We start from the raw sequence: 18,650 nt of genomic DNA, 5'->3' as shown, positions 1-18,650 counted from the left end.
GAAGAAACTCCAGACACTGAGAGGTGAAGAAGCCAATGAGAATGAAGGTCTCCTTTGCTATCTGGCATGAACCAGAGCCCACCCAGCTCCAACTATCTGCGTGGGGACGTCGAAACCTGTGCTGGGGAAAGCTCTGGGCACTGCAACCAGTTATAATGATTAACGGCACTCAAAATAAAAGCAGTAGAAAAGTTACCGATTGACATGATTTGAGAGCTGTTTGTGCAGACTGAGTGGAACGAAGCAGGTGGAGAAACAGCCGCTGCCTCAGACGCATGAAGCTGGGTAACAGCTCGGGTGTGCGTGTGTTTCGGTGTCACAAGTTCTGCCATTTCCTAGGTTAGGGTTGGGCTTCTGAAGTGACCAGTTTACCTCGACCCGTGTCATCGAGCAGCTCACAGGATCGGCCCGGCTGATCCGTCTACTCAGCTTTGGACCGTTATCACAAAGTTTTCAAACAGACGGAGCTCAGGGCGGCCAGCAGAATGAAAGAGGAGAGACACCGGGGGGTCAGCTTCTTCACGGTCAGATGACAGCTCATTTTTTTTATTAATCCTTTATTTATCCAGGTAAAAAAATCGCATTGAGATTAAAAATCTCATTTCCAAGAGAGACCTGGCATCATGGCAACAAAAAGCTCATCAGATGTAGGTGAATTTAATATCTCAGGTCGGTATAGCCGCAAGCAAGCCGTGTTTTTAAATGGATCTTGTTAACATTCACAGCCCATAATGAGTATCCAGGCATATATGGAGGTTTGTATAAGAATGAGCTGTGTGTGTGTACATGTACATGGCTGTATTAGGTTCTTGAGCTTTACTAGGGTTGGTCATGTTCCTTCCACTGGTTCGTGAGCCGACAGGATGCGTGTAGAGCTGCACGCCATCGTCATTAATTCAGGTCAGATGTTCACAGAGGTTAGCATGTGCCCTGTGCTGGGGGGGATGTTTCTCAGAGTCTGCATTTCTGTTTCTTTGTTAAACACGTTTTATGCACAGAGGACAACAGATGGGAACCCGGCACCGTTACACTACAGGTCTGGGCAAACTAAGTGCTTAATTGCTAAATGGCGGATGGGTCAGACATAAACCATCGGCAGGATATCGTACTCCTGCAGGAAACTGATTGGAAAGATACATTTCATATAAGGTGGACTGAGAAAGTAACTCCAGGGTTCAGCCTGCATTTTCTGTACGACCAACTTTCTTCTCATCGAGGTAACTTCAGAGCAGTTTGGATTCTTTGCTCACCAAATCTGAATTTTTTTCTTTCTTTTTCAAACTTTAGATTTTTCATTTCTTTTGACGTTTTTTTTCCTGGAGCCCTTTCAAGTTACAATATTCCTAATGTTGAGGTTCAGTCTCACCTTTTTCTGCTGCAGAGAGAAGCCGAGTCCATCTGTCCAACATACAAACTCCACAGCTAACCAACCTGACTATCCAACTGTGTAACCAGCTAACTAACCCTAACGACTGACCCCAGAGCAGCAGCAGTCCAACGTCTCTCCTCTTTGTCTCTGTTTGTTTCTTCAGCTTCTCTGAAGGAAAGAAATTCAAACAGCTTAGAATTTTAACCTTGTCAGCTTCCAGCAAGCATACCCACCTGCTTCCTGTCTGCTCTTTCAGAATGAAAGCTCCTGCTCAACCTGCTGTACTGGAAACATCTGTCTCCTCCTTTTCAAACATGTAGAAGAGCACGAGTCTGTCCAATCAGAGCAGCTCAGTGAGTTTATAATGTGCAGCAGTGGCTTCAGAGCCTGAGTCACAGGCACAGAGTTTTACTTTGGAGGGCCCTGCCTGATTTCCTGTGTGGTTGAGATGAAATTCACATTCAATGTCACATTACTGCCTGCTGCACACACACACACGTTAGTCATTAATGGGGGGGTCAACATGTGGAAGCAGCTCCTCCAATCAGAGCGCAGCATGTGATTAACACGGTAACCACAAGTATGTCAGAGGGAGGAAACTAACCACATGACCTGAAATCTGTGGACACGCCAATGGGTTCAATGAGTTCCCAGTGCTGAACTTTCTAAGAAGAATGTGGAGGTCAGAGGTCAGCACACAGATGGCTGCAGGAGGAGGAAACAAACGCGTCTGCGGTTCATTTCAAACATAACGAGGAGCTCGGTGTCCACCAGAGGATCACCCCACATCTCAGCCACACACGGCGCCTTTGGACACTCAGTTTGTCCCAGCTGTCACAGTGTAGGGTCTGGATGATGTCACAGAGAGCGGGTCCCCTGATGCAACATTCAGTTTGGTACAGTGGGCAGACACGCTAACGTGTTCGCACATTTAACCAAAGAAGCCACCTTAAGACATGTTCTGCCAGTCTCAGCCCTTATATGGTCGTCTCAGGCACAGAAGCTCCGCCCCTCAGCTGACTGTCTTCAGGCTCTGGCTGGCATCATTGTCCTCTGTTAGAACGAGCATGGCTCTGCCTGGCTCACCTTCTCTGTGTACGTTCTTCCTTTAGCATCATTCAGTCTCTGTCCTGTGCTGATCACGTTCAGTGGGACGACTGGATAAGCGCTCGACTCTGTGTCTGTTTAACCCGGAGTGACTGTCCGGCACTACGTCCCAGTAAGACCGAGGCCGTGCTTACCTGTGAACTAGCATCAGTCAGAGTTCATGTCGTCTGGTTCACATATTACATCTGCAGCAGGGCTCGGTGTCACAGAAAGAAGCATTATTTTGAACTGTGACTCATGCTAAGCTGCTCTCAGAGTCCAACAGTAAGAATGGAAATAAGGGAGCTGTGTGTCATGTGTTGGTTCAGACTGAGCGTGCTCAGAGCGTGAGCTGCAATCACACTTCAGTCCTGAGGTGGCACTGTGACCGCCTCCAGCCGGTAAAGCCGATCAGATCAGCGCTCTCTCTCTCTGAGCCAGGGTCTCTCGCTCCTCCCGGCAGCAGATGGTCTCTCTCTCTTGCCCTCGCCCGCCCTCTTGCTCGCCCACTGGCAGATGGTCTCTCTCTCTCTCTCTGAGGATGACAGAACGTGCCAGGCGTCGTCGAGCAGAGAGGCAATAAAGTTTACAGTGATTTGAATTTAGAATTTTTGAATGTTGGCGGCCGACAGGTGAGTTATTGATTACTGATGTCAGCGTGCGATCACATGGTCAGCAGGTCATGGGTTAAACACTCAGACTGTGGATTCACATTAGAGCATTTATATTTATGAAACGTTTGAGCTTCTGTTTGTGTGTTAGCTGTTATGTTTCTTTGTGTTCTGGTTGTTTCATGTTTTGCTGTAAGAACACATGATTTTACCAACTTTGGGGATGAATGATGTTAATTGGATTTTATTGTCCTGTTTTCTGTTTGAACAAATAGCATCACCTGTTTTTGACTTTCAGGCTTCAGAGCTCAGTCGTGAGGCTGTGCTGTCACAGTGACATGTTCAAAGTTGGTGTTGATCTGCTGGATTAAAGCAAAGATGACCTCTGAACTTTGTTCTCTAACGTGGTGCCTTTAAAGACCAGCTCAGTGTTTGGAACGAATCTGTTTCCTCTATTAGCTCCTCACTGACAGTAAAATCTGTCAAAATGTGTGGTGCTGTGTCAACACACCAACACCAGCAGGCTTTCTTTAGTGGAAGCACCTGCACAGGTTTGAGGTTGGGCACTGGCAACACGTCAGTGGAAAACAAGGACAACCCGCCAAGTGAGCAGCTGGTTTCCTAGCACAGGTTCAGGACGTCACTGAGGAGCATCTGCTGCTAATGAACCCGTTATGGTGCCATCGTAAACACCCTAAAAGGGTCAGGAGGTCTGACACGTCACTACAGAGGTCAAGTGTTAGGGGTCTGTCACTGCTGAGGTTATATCCGGTAATGGGCAGGTGTCTCAGGAAAGGTTTGAGGTTTAGAGTTCAGTGAAGTCACTGATGAAGTTCTGGGGACGCCGAAAAGGAGCTGGACAGGGGTCAGGGATCAGGGGTCAGGAAGGGGTCACTGAGGAGGTAAGCGGAGGAATAACCTCAGACTGTGTTTGTGTTCTAGGATGATGCTGAATGATCGGTGGACCATCATGAACAACAGCAGCTCAGAGCTCGACAGCAAGCGGCCAAACAAGCACAAGGTATCTCCACGTTAGCCGTTAGCACCTAGCTGCGTTGGCTCAGACAGCAGAGAGCCGCGCAGAGTTAAGTCGTGTTAATCTGGAGTTAAACTGTCAGATCAGCGCAGGAGTAATCTTCAGCATATGTCGGCTTTACTGCAGATTACACCCTGCAGGAGCATACAGGATCTTCACGCCACTTCTAACTAGAGATGGCACGATACCACTTTTTTATGTCCAATACCGATATCATAAATTTGGATATCTGCCGATACCGATATGAATCCGATATAGTGTTTTTTAATCAATAAAACAGTTTTTTGAATATCTTGCTGCATTTTGTATAAGTTCATACTAAAGTTTAAATAAACAACAACACTAAAGCTATTCTGTTATACTGTATGCAAAAAATACAACAAAATATGTCATAGATCAGCAACACTGGTCAATCTAATAAACTTAAACCTGCTCCATCCTCCCTATTCTGGTATTTTAAAGAGTAAGCAACCTGACTAATAGGGTTGCAAACTCCCAGCAAAAAAAAAAAAAAAAGGGAACCACCCCCCACCCTCCACCTCATGATGCTTAATCGACGTAATCAACTTTAATTTGATGCAGTGTGGAAAAAAAATGCACAGAAATAAATTATTTTTCAAGAATAATTAAATAGATTCAACATCTTTCTTCTACAGAACTGCAGACTGCACAGATGGTATCTTCCCAAAGAAAAAGTACTATAGCTTACTAGGGTATATTAGACTTAATAGTTACTATATACAGTAATGGACTTCTATACATTTTATATCAGATTAAAACTTTGGGTATAAGATTCAGATAATTATTTATTAAAAGCTCGACATTTTAAATGAGAATAAGAAAGAAAAGTATGTCTTTGTGCCCCCTTTTCCCTGTTCATGTCCTATCGGCCCCCCTGGCTAAACTTTGCTAGATCCGCCCCTGCACAGTTACCAGCCGTCAGCTGTAGAAAAAGATCCTGGTGTAGAAAGTAATATTAAATAAATTCTAACAACAGCTTATCAAGCTTAAACGTGCTGCTGTTGTTCAGCTGCTGGTTTCCTCTTTCTGGTGCAAAGTGGGCCAAAAACAAACAAGAGAGACGATCAGCTGATCATTGATCAGTTTCGTGATTGAAGTAGCAGCAGGAGAGAGAGGCAGTCGCTCCATATATCGTTTGTTAAGCTCAACGCTGGAATGCTTTACAAACATTCAGAGATGAACTTACACACTTGCTTTACTTCTCTCGGGGATAACTTCCTCGGAGATGAAATGCTGATTTGGTAGCGAGGCTACAAACACACACAGCCGCTCTATCACATGATGCATACTGCTCCGACGTGCTACGGTTATGAGCCGAGTTACGCCGTGTCGCAAGTTTTGTGAGGTGCTTTTTTGATATTTAATGGATCGGATTACATTTTTTATTTCTCTCGGATATCCGATCCAGTAATTTAGGTCAGTATCGGACCGATACCGATGCATAATATCGGATCGGTCCATCTCTACTTCTAACCCTCACACACGCTCTGACAGGAAGCTGCACACAAAATGCACTGCCCTAACACGGAGCGTCATGACTGCCGCCGCCATGTTGGTTTTGATTTCAGGAAGTGACCACATTTGGATGAGAGAGTAATAAACTACCAGCAGAGGCGGGCAGAGTAGCCAAAACATTGTACTCAAGTAACTGTAGCGCTACCACAACATGGTTTTACTCAAGTAAAAGTAAAAAGTAGCCATCCAAGAAATTACTCGAGTAAGAGTGAAAAAGTATTTAGTAAAAAAGGCTACTTGAGTACTCAGTAACTGATCATAACATCTGATTTAATGTTTAACAATGAGATAATCAGACAGACACATTTTAAAGACTGAAAAGCAACAAAACAATAATAAAGCTAAGCAGAAAAAAGAAATATTAGGGCAGGTAGACATTATCTACCCCAGTATTTATATATTACTTCTGCAAATGTCACAGCAGAAAGTAACATTAACACAACAAGTCTGACTTATAACCTGCAGGTTTGTGTCTGTCGCCTGCATTTTTGGTTAAAACGTGTTCATTACTCATCCACTGATGTTACTCACACTGAGTAGCCAGAATAAGAGTAGTGATACTTCATAATAATATTACTCAAGTAAAAGTAAAAAGTACAGTTGTCATGGTCCTGAGCCTGCCGACTCAGTGTTTTGTGTTTCCTTATGCTTTTGTTCATTCCGAGTATGTATGCTGTGGTGATTTGCCATTTGTTAGGTTTCTGTTCTTTGCCTGCCTGCTCCCACTTCTCTGTGTTCCCTCCGTCTGTCCATGGTGTCACACTGTCTGCTTGTGAATCTGTCTGTTTAGTTCTGTGTCTTGTCTGGTTCTGTGTCTGTGAGTTTCCTGTTTTATTGTGAAGGTCTCTGTCTGATGTGAGTGTGTTCAGTTTACGTTTCCCCCTGTCCCGTCAGCTCTGATTTCTCCCTGCTGTGTTGCCCTCCTGTCTCTCATCCCCTGATTACTGGTGTGTGTATTTAAGCCCTGTGTGTTCTCCTGCGTTACTCTGTGTTCCACGGTGTCCTGTTCCTTGTCTGCGGCTCTCTGCCTTGCATCCCTTTTGGTATCTTCTCAGGTTGGGTTTCTTTAGTTATTGTCCTCCCTCATTGCCTGTTTTGCCACCACTCCACTTTGTAAATAAACATCACGAGCATTATCATCCACTGCTTGCATTTTGGGTCCTTTCTCCCTCCAACACCACACGGCTCGCCTTGGCAGCCGTGACAACAGTCTAGTAAAACTACTCCAAAAAGTACTTTTTTCTTAAATGTTACTCATGTAAATGTAATTAGTTACTACCCACCTCTGCCTACCAGCTAATGCTAACTAGCCTGGTTGTCAGACTTCATCACACAAACACACAGATACCTGCTAATTAGTAAGATCCAATCACAATCCAGCAACAGGAGATTCAGTTCCCGGTGAGATGGTTCGGTTTTTAGCATCACATGACCCTGAGCTGTCGTCTTCTGGCTAATGTTGCTTGTGCTAGTTTGTCTGCTAATATGGACCCTCCTTAGAGGTTGGTAAACTCTCAGTGCTGATCCAAATTACGTTATCAGGTAATGTTACAAGCTATCTATCAACAGCTATCTGTAACTTAGCGTTTGTCTGTGTGTGTTCGTAGAAGGTGTGCAGCTTCCTGTTATGGTCTGGTGGCACGTTGGTCATCATCGCAGTCATTGTTGCAGCAACAGTTGCCATCTTGTACCTGAACCACTATCCTCTACCCTTCATCAGCAGGTAACACACCTGTACATGTCTCTCTTTCCTTCCTTCTGCCTGTCTAAATATAAATCTGGGATTGTCATGGTTACAGGGGGGAAGTGTCCTCATCTGTAGTTTCAACCAATCCCAAAGAGTCTGGGCCCCTGGTGACAGTGTCACGTGTTGCAGACGGAGAGCCAATCAGCATCTTCCTGGACCCAAACTGTCCGGACTTTAGTGAGCACTTCCTCCGATGGGAGGTGCTGCAGAGCTCGCTGCTACGGGCGCTGACCAATTACAATGCAGATGATTGGCAGGACCACGGATTTGTCCAGAAGCTGGAGGAGGAGCTAAAGGTGTTATTAGGCCACACCCACAACCTGAGAGTGGAAGCTGATTCGCTGAAAAGAGGCCAAGGTGTTCTGGACCAACGATTGGACAGACTGCAGAGTGAACAGAGCCGCATCGTCAAGGTATGAATCAAAGTAATTAAAATGTAATTGAATGAATGAAATAGGAATGCACTGCTGGAAGAGAGTGAAATGCAATTTTATTTAAGTTAAATGAAAGAGAAGACCGACATCCCCTAGGCAACATTAAATAAGACACGAAACTGATACAATATCAAAATATCGAGTTTGTACACAAATGAGGCATCTGTCATGGTGATATAGATACATATGGATTACAAAAGAATACATAATCCAGTCTTTAAGTCTGACGTCATTAGCTGTTTCCAGGTCCAAACTCTGCTTCAGGTCCCAAAGTCAAACGAACACTGCAGCATCACTGAGTTAAAAACTGTCTAAATTCTTTCATCTTTAATAAAATGATCAGCGTTGCTGTTTTACCAGGTGTAACAATTAAGTTTAACATCCAGGCATCCATGAAAACAGGATTTATTACATTTAATGTTGTTAGAAGTTAGCTCGCTAGCTTCCAGCTAAACATGATATAGCATGTTCTGAGTGAGAGACTTCTGAAACAATTCAAATGTACAGCTCTGATCAACCTGAAGTCCTCTGTCATCTCCTTTCCTTTGGCAGCAAGGCAAAGCTAGGTTGTTGTTACTGGTCTTATATTACTAAACAGTCCCTCCCTCTTTGTGTACCTGTACAGGTGATGTCTGACAATCACTCAGGTGTGTTGAAGTTGGTGGCAGGTTTCAGTGATTCTCTGCTCAGCCTGCAGAGGGAGACAGATAGTCTGAGGAGCCTGAAGAGCGAGCTGAGCAAAGACAGCACTCTCAGAGGTAACGCACATGCGCACACACACACACGCACACACACACACGCGCACACACAGGTGAATCACAGGTAGATGTTCTACATTTCAGAATAATTTCCATCATTTTCCCAGCTGGCTCATTACATTTGAAATCTGCTTTTGTTTACACATTTCCTGCTCGATTGTCTCCCATTTTTGTTACAAAGTTTTGGTTTGAACATTTATGATGTTAAATTTTAGCTTCATATTACAAATAAATGTTTTTACCTTCAAAGTGAATCAGAATCTGTATCTGAACAGATACATAAAAAAATGTCTGCAGACTGAAAATCTGAGCAAAAGTCCAACATTCCAGAAAAGTCCCAAATCACCAGCTCGTACCACGTCCTCATTTTTACTTTGACAGCATTTCTAGTAGATCATGGCAGATGGCGTGAGCCTGAATGGAGGCCTTGGTTTGGGGACGGCCTCAGAGGGGCCCGACGGTGGCAGATCCCCGTGCACTCACGAGAAGTGCATGAATAGTAAAAGGGAGGCAGGATGAACAGCTTGTAGTGTAACTAGGAACCATTTCTGAATGGTATATAGTTCAGCCAACCGTCAGGCGTCTCAGGAGGGGAAAGCGGTGCTCTACCTGCACTGTGTATAGTGCTGGCGGAGCGCTGCTGACGTCAACTGAGAAAATTGTCAGGCGGTGGAAGGAATACTTCGAGGACCTCCTTAATCCCACTGACACGTCTTCCGAGGAGGAAGCAGAGTCTGAGGATGAGGGGAATGACCCGCCAATTTCCGGGGGCGAGGTCACTGAGGCAGTTAAACAACTCCTTGGTGGCAGAGCCCCTGGTGTTGATGAGGTCCGCCCCGAGTTCCTGAAGGCTCTGGACGTTGTAGGGCTGTCCTGGTTGACACGCCTCTGCAATGTTGCGTGGAGATCAGGGGCAGTACCCGTGGACTGGCAGACCGGGGTGGTGGTCCCCATCTTTAGGCCCTACCCTGTTCTCATTATATATGCTTCCTTTAAGTGCTATCTTTGAGAAATACCACATTGCTTTTCATTATTATGCCGACGACATCCAGATCTATTTTGAGTTAAATGATGATCTAGCTCTGTCCTTGAGTAGCTTTCTATAAATAAAGATTGTTGTTGTTGTTGTTGTTGTTTAAGAAGGGGGACCGGAGGGTGTGTTCCAACTACAGGGGGATCACACTCCTCAGCCTCCCTGGGAAAGTCTATGCCAGGGTGCTGGAAAGGAGAGTTCGTCCGTTAGTCTAACCTCGGATACAGGAGGAACAATGCGGTTTTCGTCCTGGTCGTGGAACACTGGACCAGCTCTTTATCCTCGCCAGGATACTTGAGGGTGCATGGGAGTTTGCCCAACCAGTCTACATGTGTTTTGTGGACTTGGAGAAGGCATTCGACCGTGTCCCTCGGGGTGTCCTGTGGGAGGTGCTGCGGGAGTATGGGGTGTCTGGCCCATTGCTACGGGCCATTCGATCCCTATATAACCGTTACAAGAGCTTGGTTCGCATAGCCGGCAATAAGTCGGACTCGTTCCCGGTGGGTGATGGGCTCCGCCAGGGCTGCCCTTTGTCTCCGGTTCTGTTCATAATTTTTATGGACAGGATTTCTAGGCGCAGCCAAGTGGCGGAGGGCTTTCGCTTTGGTGGCCTCAGAATCTCATCTCTGATTTTTGCAGATGATGTGGTTCTGTTGGCTTCATCGGGTGAGGGCCTCCAGCTCGCACTGGAACGGTTCGCAGCCGAGTGTGAAGCAGCGGGAATGAGGATCAGCACCTCCAAATCTGAGGCCATGGTTCTCAGCCGGAAAAGGGTGGAGTGCCCACTCCGGGTCGGGGATGAGTTCCTGCCCCAAGTGGAGGAGTTCAAGTATCTCGGGGTCTTGTTCGCGAGTGATGGGAGAAGGGAGCCGGAGATCGACAGACGGATTGGCGCTGCAGCTGCAGTAATGCAGACGCTGCACCGGTCCGTCGTGGTGAAGAGGGAGCTGAGTGTAAAAGCGAAGCTCTCAATTTACCGGTCGATCTACGTCCCTACCCTCACCTATGGCCACGAGCTGTGGGTAGTGACCGAAAAAACGAGATCGCGGATACAAGCGACAGAAATGAGCTTCCTCCGAAGGGTGGCTGGCCTCTCCCTTAGAGATAGGGTGAGAAGTTCGGCCATCCGGGAGGGGCTCAGAGTAGAGCAGCTGCTGCTCCACATCGAAAGGAGCCAGCTGAGGTGGTTCGGGCATCTGACAAGGATGCCCCCTGGGCGCCTCCTGGGTGAGGTGTTCCAGGCATGTCCCACCGGGAGGAGGCCCCGGGGCAGACCCAGGACACGCTGGAGAGATTATATCTCTTGGCTGGCCTGGGAACGCCTTGGTGTTCCCCCGGATAAGCTGGAGGAGGTGGCTGGGGAGAGGGAGGTCTGGGCCTCTTTGCTTAGGCTGCTGCCCCCGCGACCCGGCCTCGGATAAAGCGGATGAAGATGGATGAATGGATGGATGGATATAGTTCAGTTTCACAGTACAGCAACATTTTGAACACAAAACATTTTAACCTGAATTCTCAAACGTCACTTCAGAGTGATAGCACAAATGCACATATTTAACTGAGTGATGTCCTCGGTTATAATGAGCCTTTTGTCTTCGCTTTTCTCCTCCCCGTCCCTCGGTCCTGTCCGTTCTCACCATAATTACTTAAAAAGTAAAATAAATAATAAAGATTGAATAAACTATGAAAATCACGTGGACGAGTACACGAAAAGCCAAAATGGTCCGTGTGGGAACACAAATCTATTGGGACTAGTTCTGGACGGTACAGTGTCAGACAGGAAAGGCAAAAAAAGTCCAAAACTCCAGGATTGTGTGTTTTTGGCTCAGACTGCCTCCTCGAGTTTGTGTGTTTGTGGTACAGCCTTCATGTTATCGACGAGCCTTTGTATAATAACAGCTATCTAACACACTAACTGACCTGTGAGTCACTGACTGTGCATGCAGACCTGTTGATTTCAGATGAATGACACACAAATAAAGAAGATAAGTAGCTGTCACCTGAGTCCAGGTGTGTCTGACAGGTGGACAGAGTGACCTCCACAGACACACCTGTGTTGCTGATGATGTCATTTCCCCTGTCCCTCAGCTGTCAGACCCAGGGACTGCAGCGACATCCTGAAATCTGGTGTCTCTCAGGATGGCGTTTACTCCGTGTTTCCAACCCACGACCCCAATGGCTTCATGGTTTACTGCGACATGAGCACAGATGGAGGAGGCTGGACGGTACACACACACACACACACACACACACACACACACAGACACACACACACACCCTAGGTGCTAATTCGTTTGTCAGCCTGAGCTTGTTAGACACCTGCTTCGGTTTGACTAGCTTAGCATACAGGAGACCTGCAGGAGATCCTGTCACACCCAATGTTCCCTCTAAGCTGCGTGCGTGCGCAATTGCGCACTGCTGGCACGTCTCTGCGCACAAAGAAAAATCTAACCTGAATTGAAATTAAAATGAAAACTTTAACAATCCTGTTCTGCAGTGTTAGTCAGTGACTGGCTGCTCCCGTATGGGATCAGAACGATGCCACCTTATCCCACAGTCCAGCCAATGATGCGATTCACATTCGTATATACGCAGCTGATCAACGTGGCTGACAGGCTCTGACAGCGTCCTTATGTGCGACACCGGTGTTTAGCTAGCAAAGCGGCTGATGTGGAGTGAAGCCACGTTAATGACAACGTGTACAACCATTGGAGATGTGAGCAGGACAGACGAACAACTGACGGACAAAGTGTGGACTTTATACCAGTTTTTAAACTGTGTTGATCGGCCACGTAAAACCAGAGTTATGATAAAATATCTGCAATGTTTGTTTTCTTCCTGAATACTGTCGTTGTTTATATTTACTGCAGGAAGAAACGGTAAAAACGGCGTTTTATAAGGAAAACGCTCGAAAGCCTGTGAGCAAAAACAAACTCCACCCCCTCTCCCTTTCCTATTCGTCCAAAAAAAGTACCATGTCGACCAATCAAAAAATGATATGGCAACGTGGCATCTAGTTGTTAAGAAACGGGGGGAAGTTTTAGGAGTGACGGCGGAGCGGCACAAATAATTTGTGTGGCATCAGATTTGATGCAGAACAGCTGATTGTTCTGTAAATAGTTTGAAAGGTTTATTTAAAAACACCTTGGTTGCATTTTTAGGTAAACAGCTGCAAAACACTTTGTTGTTTGCATAACTCAGTTACTTTTTTGAAGAAGTAACTATATAATTAACTGCCCAGCATTGGTCATTGTTTACTGTATGTTGCAGACAGAGTTACAGACTCTCTAACAGACCACAGACTCAGAATACAAGTCAGAGCTTTATGAAAAAATAAATAAAGTTTTGTTTTCAAACTTGGAGTTCAAGTTATTTTTCCTTCCAGTAGTGTTAACATGCTACAGGTCATGAACAAGATTGTTTTAAGTTTTCATTGTAAGTGGGCTGAAGCAGTTAATTTAAAGTAGTCTAACATAAATGCTGTAATTTGATTACTTTAATAAACCATGTGACTTGGATGCTGGCGTGACCACACTGCACACGTCTGCTGTTGCTCACAGTGGTCCAAGGGACGCTCAGGGAGTTTGTGTGTTCGCTCAGACACGTGAAAAATTAGAGGGAACATTGATCACACTTCATCAATCACACCGATTAATTTTATCAGCACGACTGTTTCTTTAATTAAGACTGATAATGTACCTGTCAGAGGCTTCACACCTGTGTGTGTGTGCGTACAGGTGATTCAGAGGAGGGAGGACGGCTCGGTGAACTTCTTCAGAGGATGGGAGGCTTACAGGGACGGATTTGGGACAACGACTGGAGAGCACTGGCTTGGTCTGATACACACACGTTGGTTTTCCTGTGTTTGTGGGGGCCATTACTCACTGAGTGCACACACAGGAACCTGAACTTTATCCTTCTTAGCTGAAACAACGGGACACTGTTATCCAGTTTCCTCAGGTTTTTTTGAGCACACGTTGCACACCATGCTGAGATATTTCAAGCTGTCAGCTCACAGCTTTGAGAATCATCCTAAAATACTTTTTAGATGCTTAACAAAGAAAACATTCCTGTAAATATGGTCAGGTACAAGGACTGGAGTGGAACTGAATAAAAAAGTAACCAATGTCCAAGAAGAACTTCAGAAAGCTGGATTAATGTTTTAAATCAAGAAAACGAGAACTAAAGTTTTTAAATGGATGATTTAGGAGAGAAAGAAACATATTTAAATAAAAAACACTAACCACAGAAATACTCGATACAAAACTTAGCGGTACTTCAATAAAGTACCTCAAACTGGATGTATTAAAGCTTCAGCCAAGCATGGTGTTCTTTATGTTTAACTCTTTATTCTTTGTATTTATGTATATTTCCTGAGTTGTTTGTCGGGTCATTTCACATTCAAATAATTAAAGAAGGGTTTAACCCAACCACGTCTGACCAGCCCGGGGCAAAAACAAACGTCGTGATAGGAGCTGTGCAAAACTTCAGGACCTGCTGTCATCAGTTTGAGTGATGACGGTTGGGCTGGTTTCTAATAAAACTGATCGCAGCTGGGCAACATCAGCAGCAGCTTCATGAAATGACACCTTTAATCTTCTACTTTTCACAGTAAATCTTTAACCTTGGTTGTTCCCACAGTCAGGTGGGAAAGTTTTGTTATTATTCTTTATTTTTCTAATTTCAGGTGAGAGTAACGTGTTCAAAGGTGTTTTTGTGTTTTGTCATGTAACCGAGTAGAACTTCAGGTAAAATGTTGATGGGTCCCGTGGTAAAGCGGTGAGACTGGTCCTCACAAAGACAGTGTCCAGCACACAGTTTAGAAAGCAGCACAGTGACACCTGGCTGTCTCTCTCAGGTCTGCAGAGGATCTACTCGCTCACCAGGTCAGGTGGTTCCGAGCTGCGTATCGACATGGCAGACTTCGATAACGCCACAGCGTTCGCTCAGTACTCTGAATTCTCCGTTGGTCGAGACTCCGTGAACCCCGAGGAGGACGGATACCCACTGACTGTGGACGGGTACTCCGGGACTGCAGGTACCACGCGGTAACACACAGTACCACAGATTACCACACAGTACTGCACAGTACACAGCCGGGTATTTCTCTGCAGGTGACTCCCTCCTCAAGCACTCGGGGATGCGGTTCACCACCAAAGACCGCGACCAGGACCAATCAGAGAACAACTGTGCGGCGTACTACCAGGGGGCGTGGTGGTACCGGAACTGCCACACCTCCAACTTGAATGGGCAGTACCTGAGAGGAGGCCACGCCTCCTACGCTGACGGTGTGGAGTGGTCCAGCTGGACTGGTTGGCAGTACTCGCTTCGCTTCACGGAGATGAAGATCCGACCCCGACCGGAGTCCTGAACCTGGGCCGAGAGCTCATGATTGGTTGTGACTGTAGATGGTTAGAGTCTGTATGACCTCCATAAGTACAATTGTAAATGATGGTAGACAGAGCGTTGATGTGTTACTTACCTTTTTTTGTTTCATCAATAAACTCATTTGACAAGACGATCCATAATCACTCTGATCGATCTTTACGACGCGGTGTTAGAGGTCACGCTCCTCTGATGGAAGTGGGTGGGTTAAATGGTAAATGGTCTGTATTTATATAGCGCTTTTCTAGTCCCTAAGGACCCCAAAGTGCTTTACATATCCAGTCATTCACCCATTCACACACACATTCACACACTGGTGATGGCAGCTACGTTGTAGCCACAGCCACCCTGGGGCGCACTGACAGAGGCGAGGCTGCCGGACACTGGCGCCACCGGGCCCTCTGACCACCACCAGTAGGCAACAGGTGAAGTGTCTTGCCCAAGGACACAACGACCGAGACTGTCCAAGCCGGGGCTCGAACCGGCAACCTTCCGATTACAAGGCGAACTCCCAGCTCTTGAGCCACGATCGGTTAGCGCTGGGTGGAGGTACTTCCTGTGTCAAGGAGCGGTTGTTGTCTGTGGCAGTGATAGTGCGCAGCATGCATTGATGCAAGTGTTGCAGAGCAACGTGAAGGTGAAGCTTTCAGGTTACCGGTCGGTCGGGCTCGGCCATAGTCGGTGGCTAAAATCACTGTGACATCAGGGTCAGTCTTTAGGAGCCATCCTTGCAGGAAGTGACCAGCAGCAGGTGAATCCTCAGGTGAAGTCACGAGTGGGGGCAAAGGAACAGTTCCACTACTGTGTCACACTGTTACCTAGGCAACGGGAGCCTGGAGTTACTAACAATGCGCATTCACCTGCGTGGTGATTTGTCAGAGCGACTTAAGTGGGTCAGCATCTTCCTGCCACGCTTCCTGCCACGCTCTCAGACGCCACGTTACCTGACACGGCCGAACGTTGGGCTTTTGCAGAAAATTCATCCTCAAAAAGTGCACTGTGAAAAGAAACTGGATGTGGGTTCATCCAGTTTTCAGGAGAAAGCGGCAGCAGGGAGGATATTCTCGTTTGATCTAGGAGGTCAAAGTAAGTCAAATGTATGTAGCCAGCACTGTCATAACCACAAATGTAACTAAATAACATAAAACATGAGGAAATTCATTAAAAGCTTGTTTGTATTTGTTCAGCTGCTTTGTAAACGAGTCAGTGGAGTGTGCACGGCATAAAGACGACAGCCTCGTGCCTGATGACCCACGCGGGGTTTGAACCCAGTACGAGGGACCGACAGCGACCTCTGACCTGAGGACCCGAGTGCTCGGGAAGAAGCAGGAGGCCTCAGCAGGTCAGAGATCAGCTGGGGAGCTTCACCGCGCAGAGCTCGAAAAGCTCAAACTAACATTTTACATGAAACCTCAAATTTACCAACGACCGACGAGGAGAAGCCAAATCTGGAGTAACATGTGACCTCCTGTTAGTGCCGCAGCGTCGTGTGCAGTCTGAAGGCGATCCAACGCTGACTGGTTGAAACCAGTAAAAAGACGTTACAGAAGAAGTCAAAGCATGAAGAATCACCTCAGCCTCTGACACCAGCACAGGTTACAGATGTTTGAACCGTGACTCTCACACAGACTCAGCTCTCAGATACGACGCCCACATTTGTGACGGAGGAGCCTAAAGAACAGATCATGTGATGGCGAGCAATATTTCTGTTTGAACTGGACGATGTTATCATTTAACCATTATTTGATTTCTGACACAATTATTTAAAGAAGACCATTTCTAAAAGTCAGAAGCTTTGAAAGAACAGAATAACTGAATGTCATCAGCATGGAGATGATAAGGAATACTACTGTCTGATAACTTGGAGTAGAGGGAGTATATAAGGAAAAAGAGAATGGGAGCTAAACAGCACCAGTAATCCCAACAAGTCTTTGAACCTGTTTACCATCATACTGTGATCAACAGCATCAAAGGCAGAGTATAACCAGTATAACCAGTACGGAGTACCAGAGTCTGCTGCCATCAACATGTCACTACACAGTTTCACAGCAGTTTGTGGAAACCAGACTGGAAAATGTCCAAAACACTTTTTCTCCATAAAGTCGTTCAGTTGTTCTGCAACTGTTTTTTCTCACATCTTTGACACAAATGGTGATTTTGATATTGGCTGTGACTGGAACAGATGGGTCCAAATTTGGTGTCTTTAATATTGGCTCAGCAACAGCTTGTTTAAAAAGCTGAGAGCTGAGCCAGTATAAAGAGAAGTATTGATTATTTCCACAATCAAGGGGCCAACAGAGTCAAACATCCAGGAAGGAGGAAGTACAGGGTGGGCCATTTATATGGATACGCCGTAATAAAATGGGAATGGTTGGTGATATTAAAGTCCTGTTTGTGGCACATTAGTATATGTGAGGGGGCAAACTCCTCCAGATGGGCGGTGACCATGGTGGCCATTTAGAAGTCGGCCATCTTGGATACAACTTTTGTTTTTCCAATAGGAAGAGGGTCATGTGACACATCACACTTATTGGTAATGTCACAAGAACAACAATGGTGTGCTTGGTTTCAACGTAACTTTATTCTTATACCAAACAGTCAGCTCACCAAAGGTTTCGTACTCACCTCGTTCCCTAGCCTGCCCCCTGCCTGTCGGGCCTCTCTTGGACCTCGCCTCCCTCTGGACCTCCGGCTCTCACGAGGACACTCTCAGGGCTACCCCCTCCTGTATCAACTGGTTTTCACTTGCAAGTACAGTGGCTTGCAAAAGTTTTCGGCCCCCTTGAACTTTCCCACATTTTGTCACATTACAGCCACAAACATGAATCAATTTTATTGGAATTCCACATGAAAGACCAACACAAAGTGGTGCACACGTGAGAAGCTAATTCACTTTATTTACCTGCCCAGTAACTCCTTCCTCTGTTACAGAGTTTCCCATCCGTGTCCTCGTTGTGCTCCCTGTGCCCGAGTGTTGTCCCGTTTGACCCATTACTGCTCTTGTCTAGTTTCTTGATTTAAATCCATGTTCTAGTCTGAGTCTTGCTCCTTTTGTGAATAAACCTTGTAAATAGTTTATGCGCTTTTTGACTCTGCTTTTGGTCTCGAGCCTCCACTTTGTCTGTGAATATACAGAGATGGACAATTGGCAACAGCAGCGTACAAAGGACAATGATGTACATGATTTCCACAGCCAGTAATAAAACATAAATGGTAGACAGTATCCCACCTCTTTAGGTAGTGGGCAGGTCATTCATAAAAGCAGGTCACCGTAATCCAATAAATGTGAAAAGGTTGCATGAATCAAGTGTTTTCAAGTTTTCGTTTCAGCCTTGACACAAGCCTTTGAATGTGAGTTTTAAATGACAAACTCTGATCGATAATGATCCCTGATACTTTTAAGAAAATATCAGTTTCAGTTCCTTGAATGCTTTTAGTCTTAGGAGATGTAGCTAACAACTCTTTGCCATTTAAGAAAAACATGACCTTGGATTAATCTGGATGTAACACCATTTTAACTGAACAACATCAAAGGCAGCAGAAACTGCAGGGTTTATGCTACTGAAGGAGATGAGCAGTAGATAATTGTACCAAGATGGAATGCAGCGTTTGATAAATTATCACAAAAGTTGTTTATGTAAAAAGAAAAAGAGCAATG

At 45.8% G+C, this 18,650-nt stretch overlaps 2 protein-coding genes across 5 annotated transcripts in view; one reads left to right on the top strand and one right to left on the bottom strand.

The window, feature by feature from the left end:
* Nucleotides 1-1,557, bottom strand: part of LOC308403499 (regulator of G-protein signaling 3-like) — a 31,890-nt gene extending 30,333 nt beyond the window's left edge. Inside the window, exon 1 of the mRNA XM_080892971.1 lies at nucleotides 1,367-1,557. Coding sequence (XP_080749097.1) covers nucleotides 1,367-1,398 — 32 coding nt within the window. The 5' untranslated portion in view covers nucleotides 1,399-1,557. The remainder of the gene's footprint in view (nucleotides 1-1,366) is intronic.
* fibcd1a (fibrinogen C domain containing 1a) lies at nucleotides 265-15,118 on the top strand. 4 transcript variants are annotated; one of them, XM_080892978.1, is made up of 9 exons: nucleotides 265-524; nucleotides 4,009-4,087; nucleotides 7,246-7,361; nucleotides 7,438-7,798; nucleotides 8,445-8,577; nucleotides 11,696-11,832; nucleotides 13,345-13,441; nucleotides 14,466-14,645; nucleotides 14,722-15,118. In XM_080892978.1, exons 2-9 carry the CDS (start codon nucleotides 4,010-4,012, stop codon nucleotides 14,976-14,978), a joined length of 1,359 nt encoding a protein of 452 aa, XP_080749104.1. In that variant the 5' UTR covers nucleotides 265-524; nucleotide 4,009; the 3' UTR covers nucleotides 14,979-15,118. The 4 variants fall into 4 exon arrangements, with proteins under 4 accessions (XP_080749104.1, XP_080749102.1, XP_080749105.1 ...); XM_080892976.1 differs by lacking the exon at nucleotides 265-524 and adding an exon at nucleotides 565-1,036; XM_080892979.1 differs by lacking the exon at nucleotides 265-524 and adding an exon at nucleotides 931-1,217.
* Nucleotides 15,119-18,650: the final 3,532 nt, after the last annotated feature.

Source organism: Rhamphochromis sp. 'chilingali' (assembly GCF_963969265.1).
Source record: "Rhamphochromis sp. 'chilingali' genome assembly, chromosome: 10".
In the NCBI taxonomy this organism is placed as follows: Eukaryota; Metazoa; Chordata; class Actinopteri; order Cichliformes; family Cichlidae; genus Rhamphochromis; species Rhamphochromis sp. 'chilingali'.
The sequence above is the reverse complement of the archived record's forward strand: the minus strand, read 5'-3'. Positions and strand labels throughout refer to the sequence as shown.

What these genes read in the sequence shown, in the direction of transcription:
- fibcd1a (XM_080892976.1), top strand. Translation starts at nt 864, where the DNA reads ATGCGTGTAGAGCTGCACGCCATCGTCATTAATTCAGGTCAGATGTTC. An exon ending in CCGGCACCGTTACACTACAG is followed by an intron (nt 1,037 to 4,008) that starts GTCTGGGCAAAC and finishes TTTGTGTTCTAG; the next exon opens with GATGATGCTGAATGATCGGT. An exon ending in CCTCTACCCTTCATCAGCAG is followed by an intron (nt 7,362 to 7,437) that starts GTAACACACCTG and finishes TCATGGTTACAG; the next exon opens with GGGGGAAGTGTCCTCATCTG.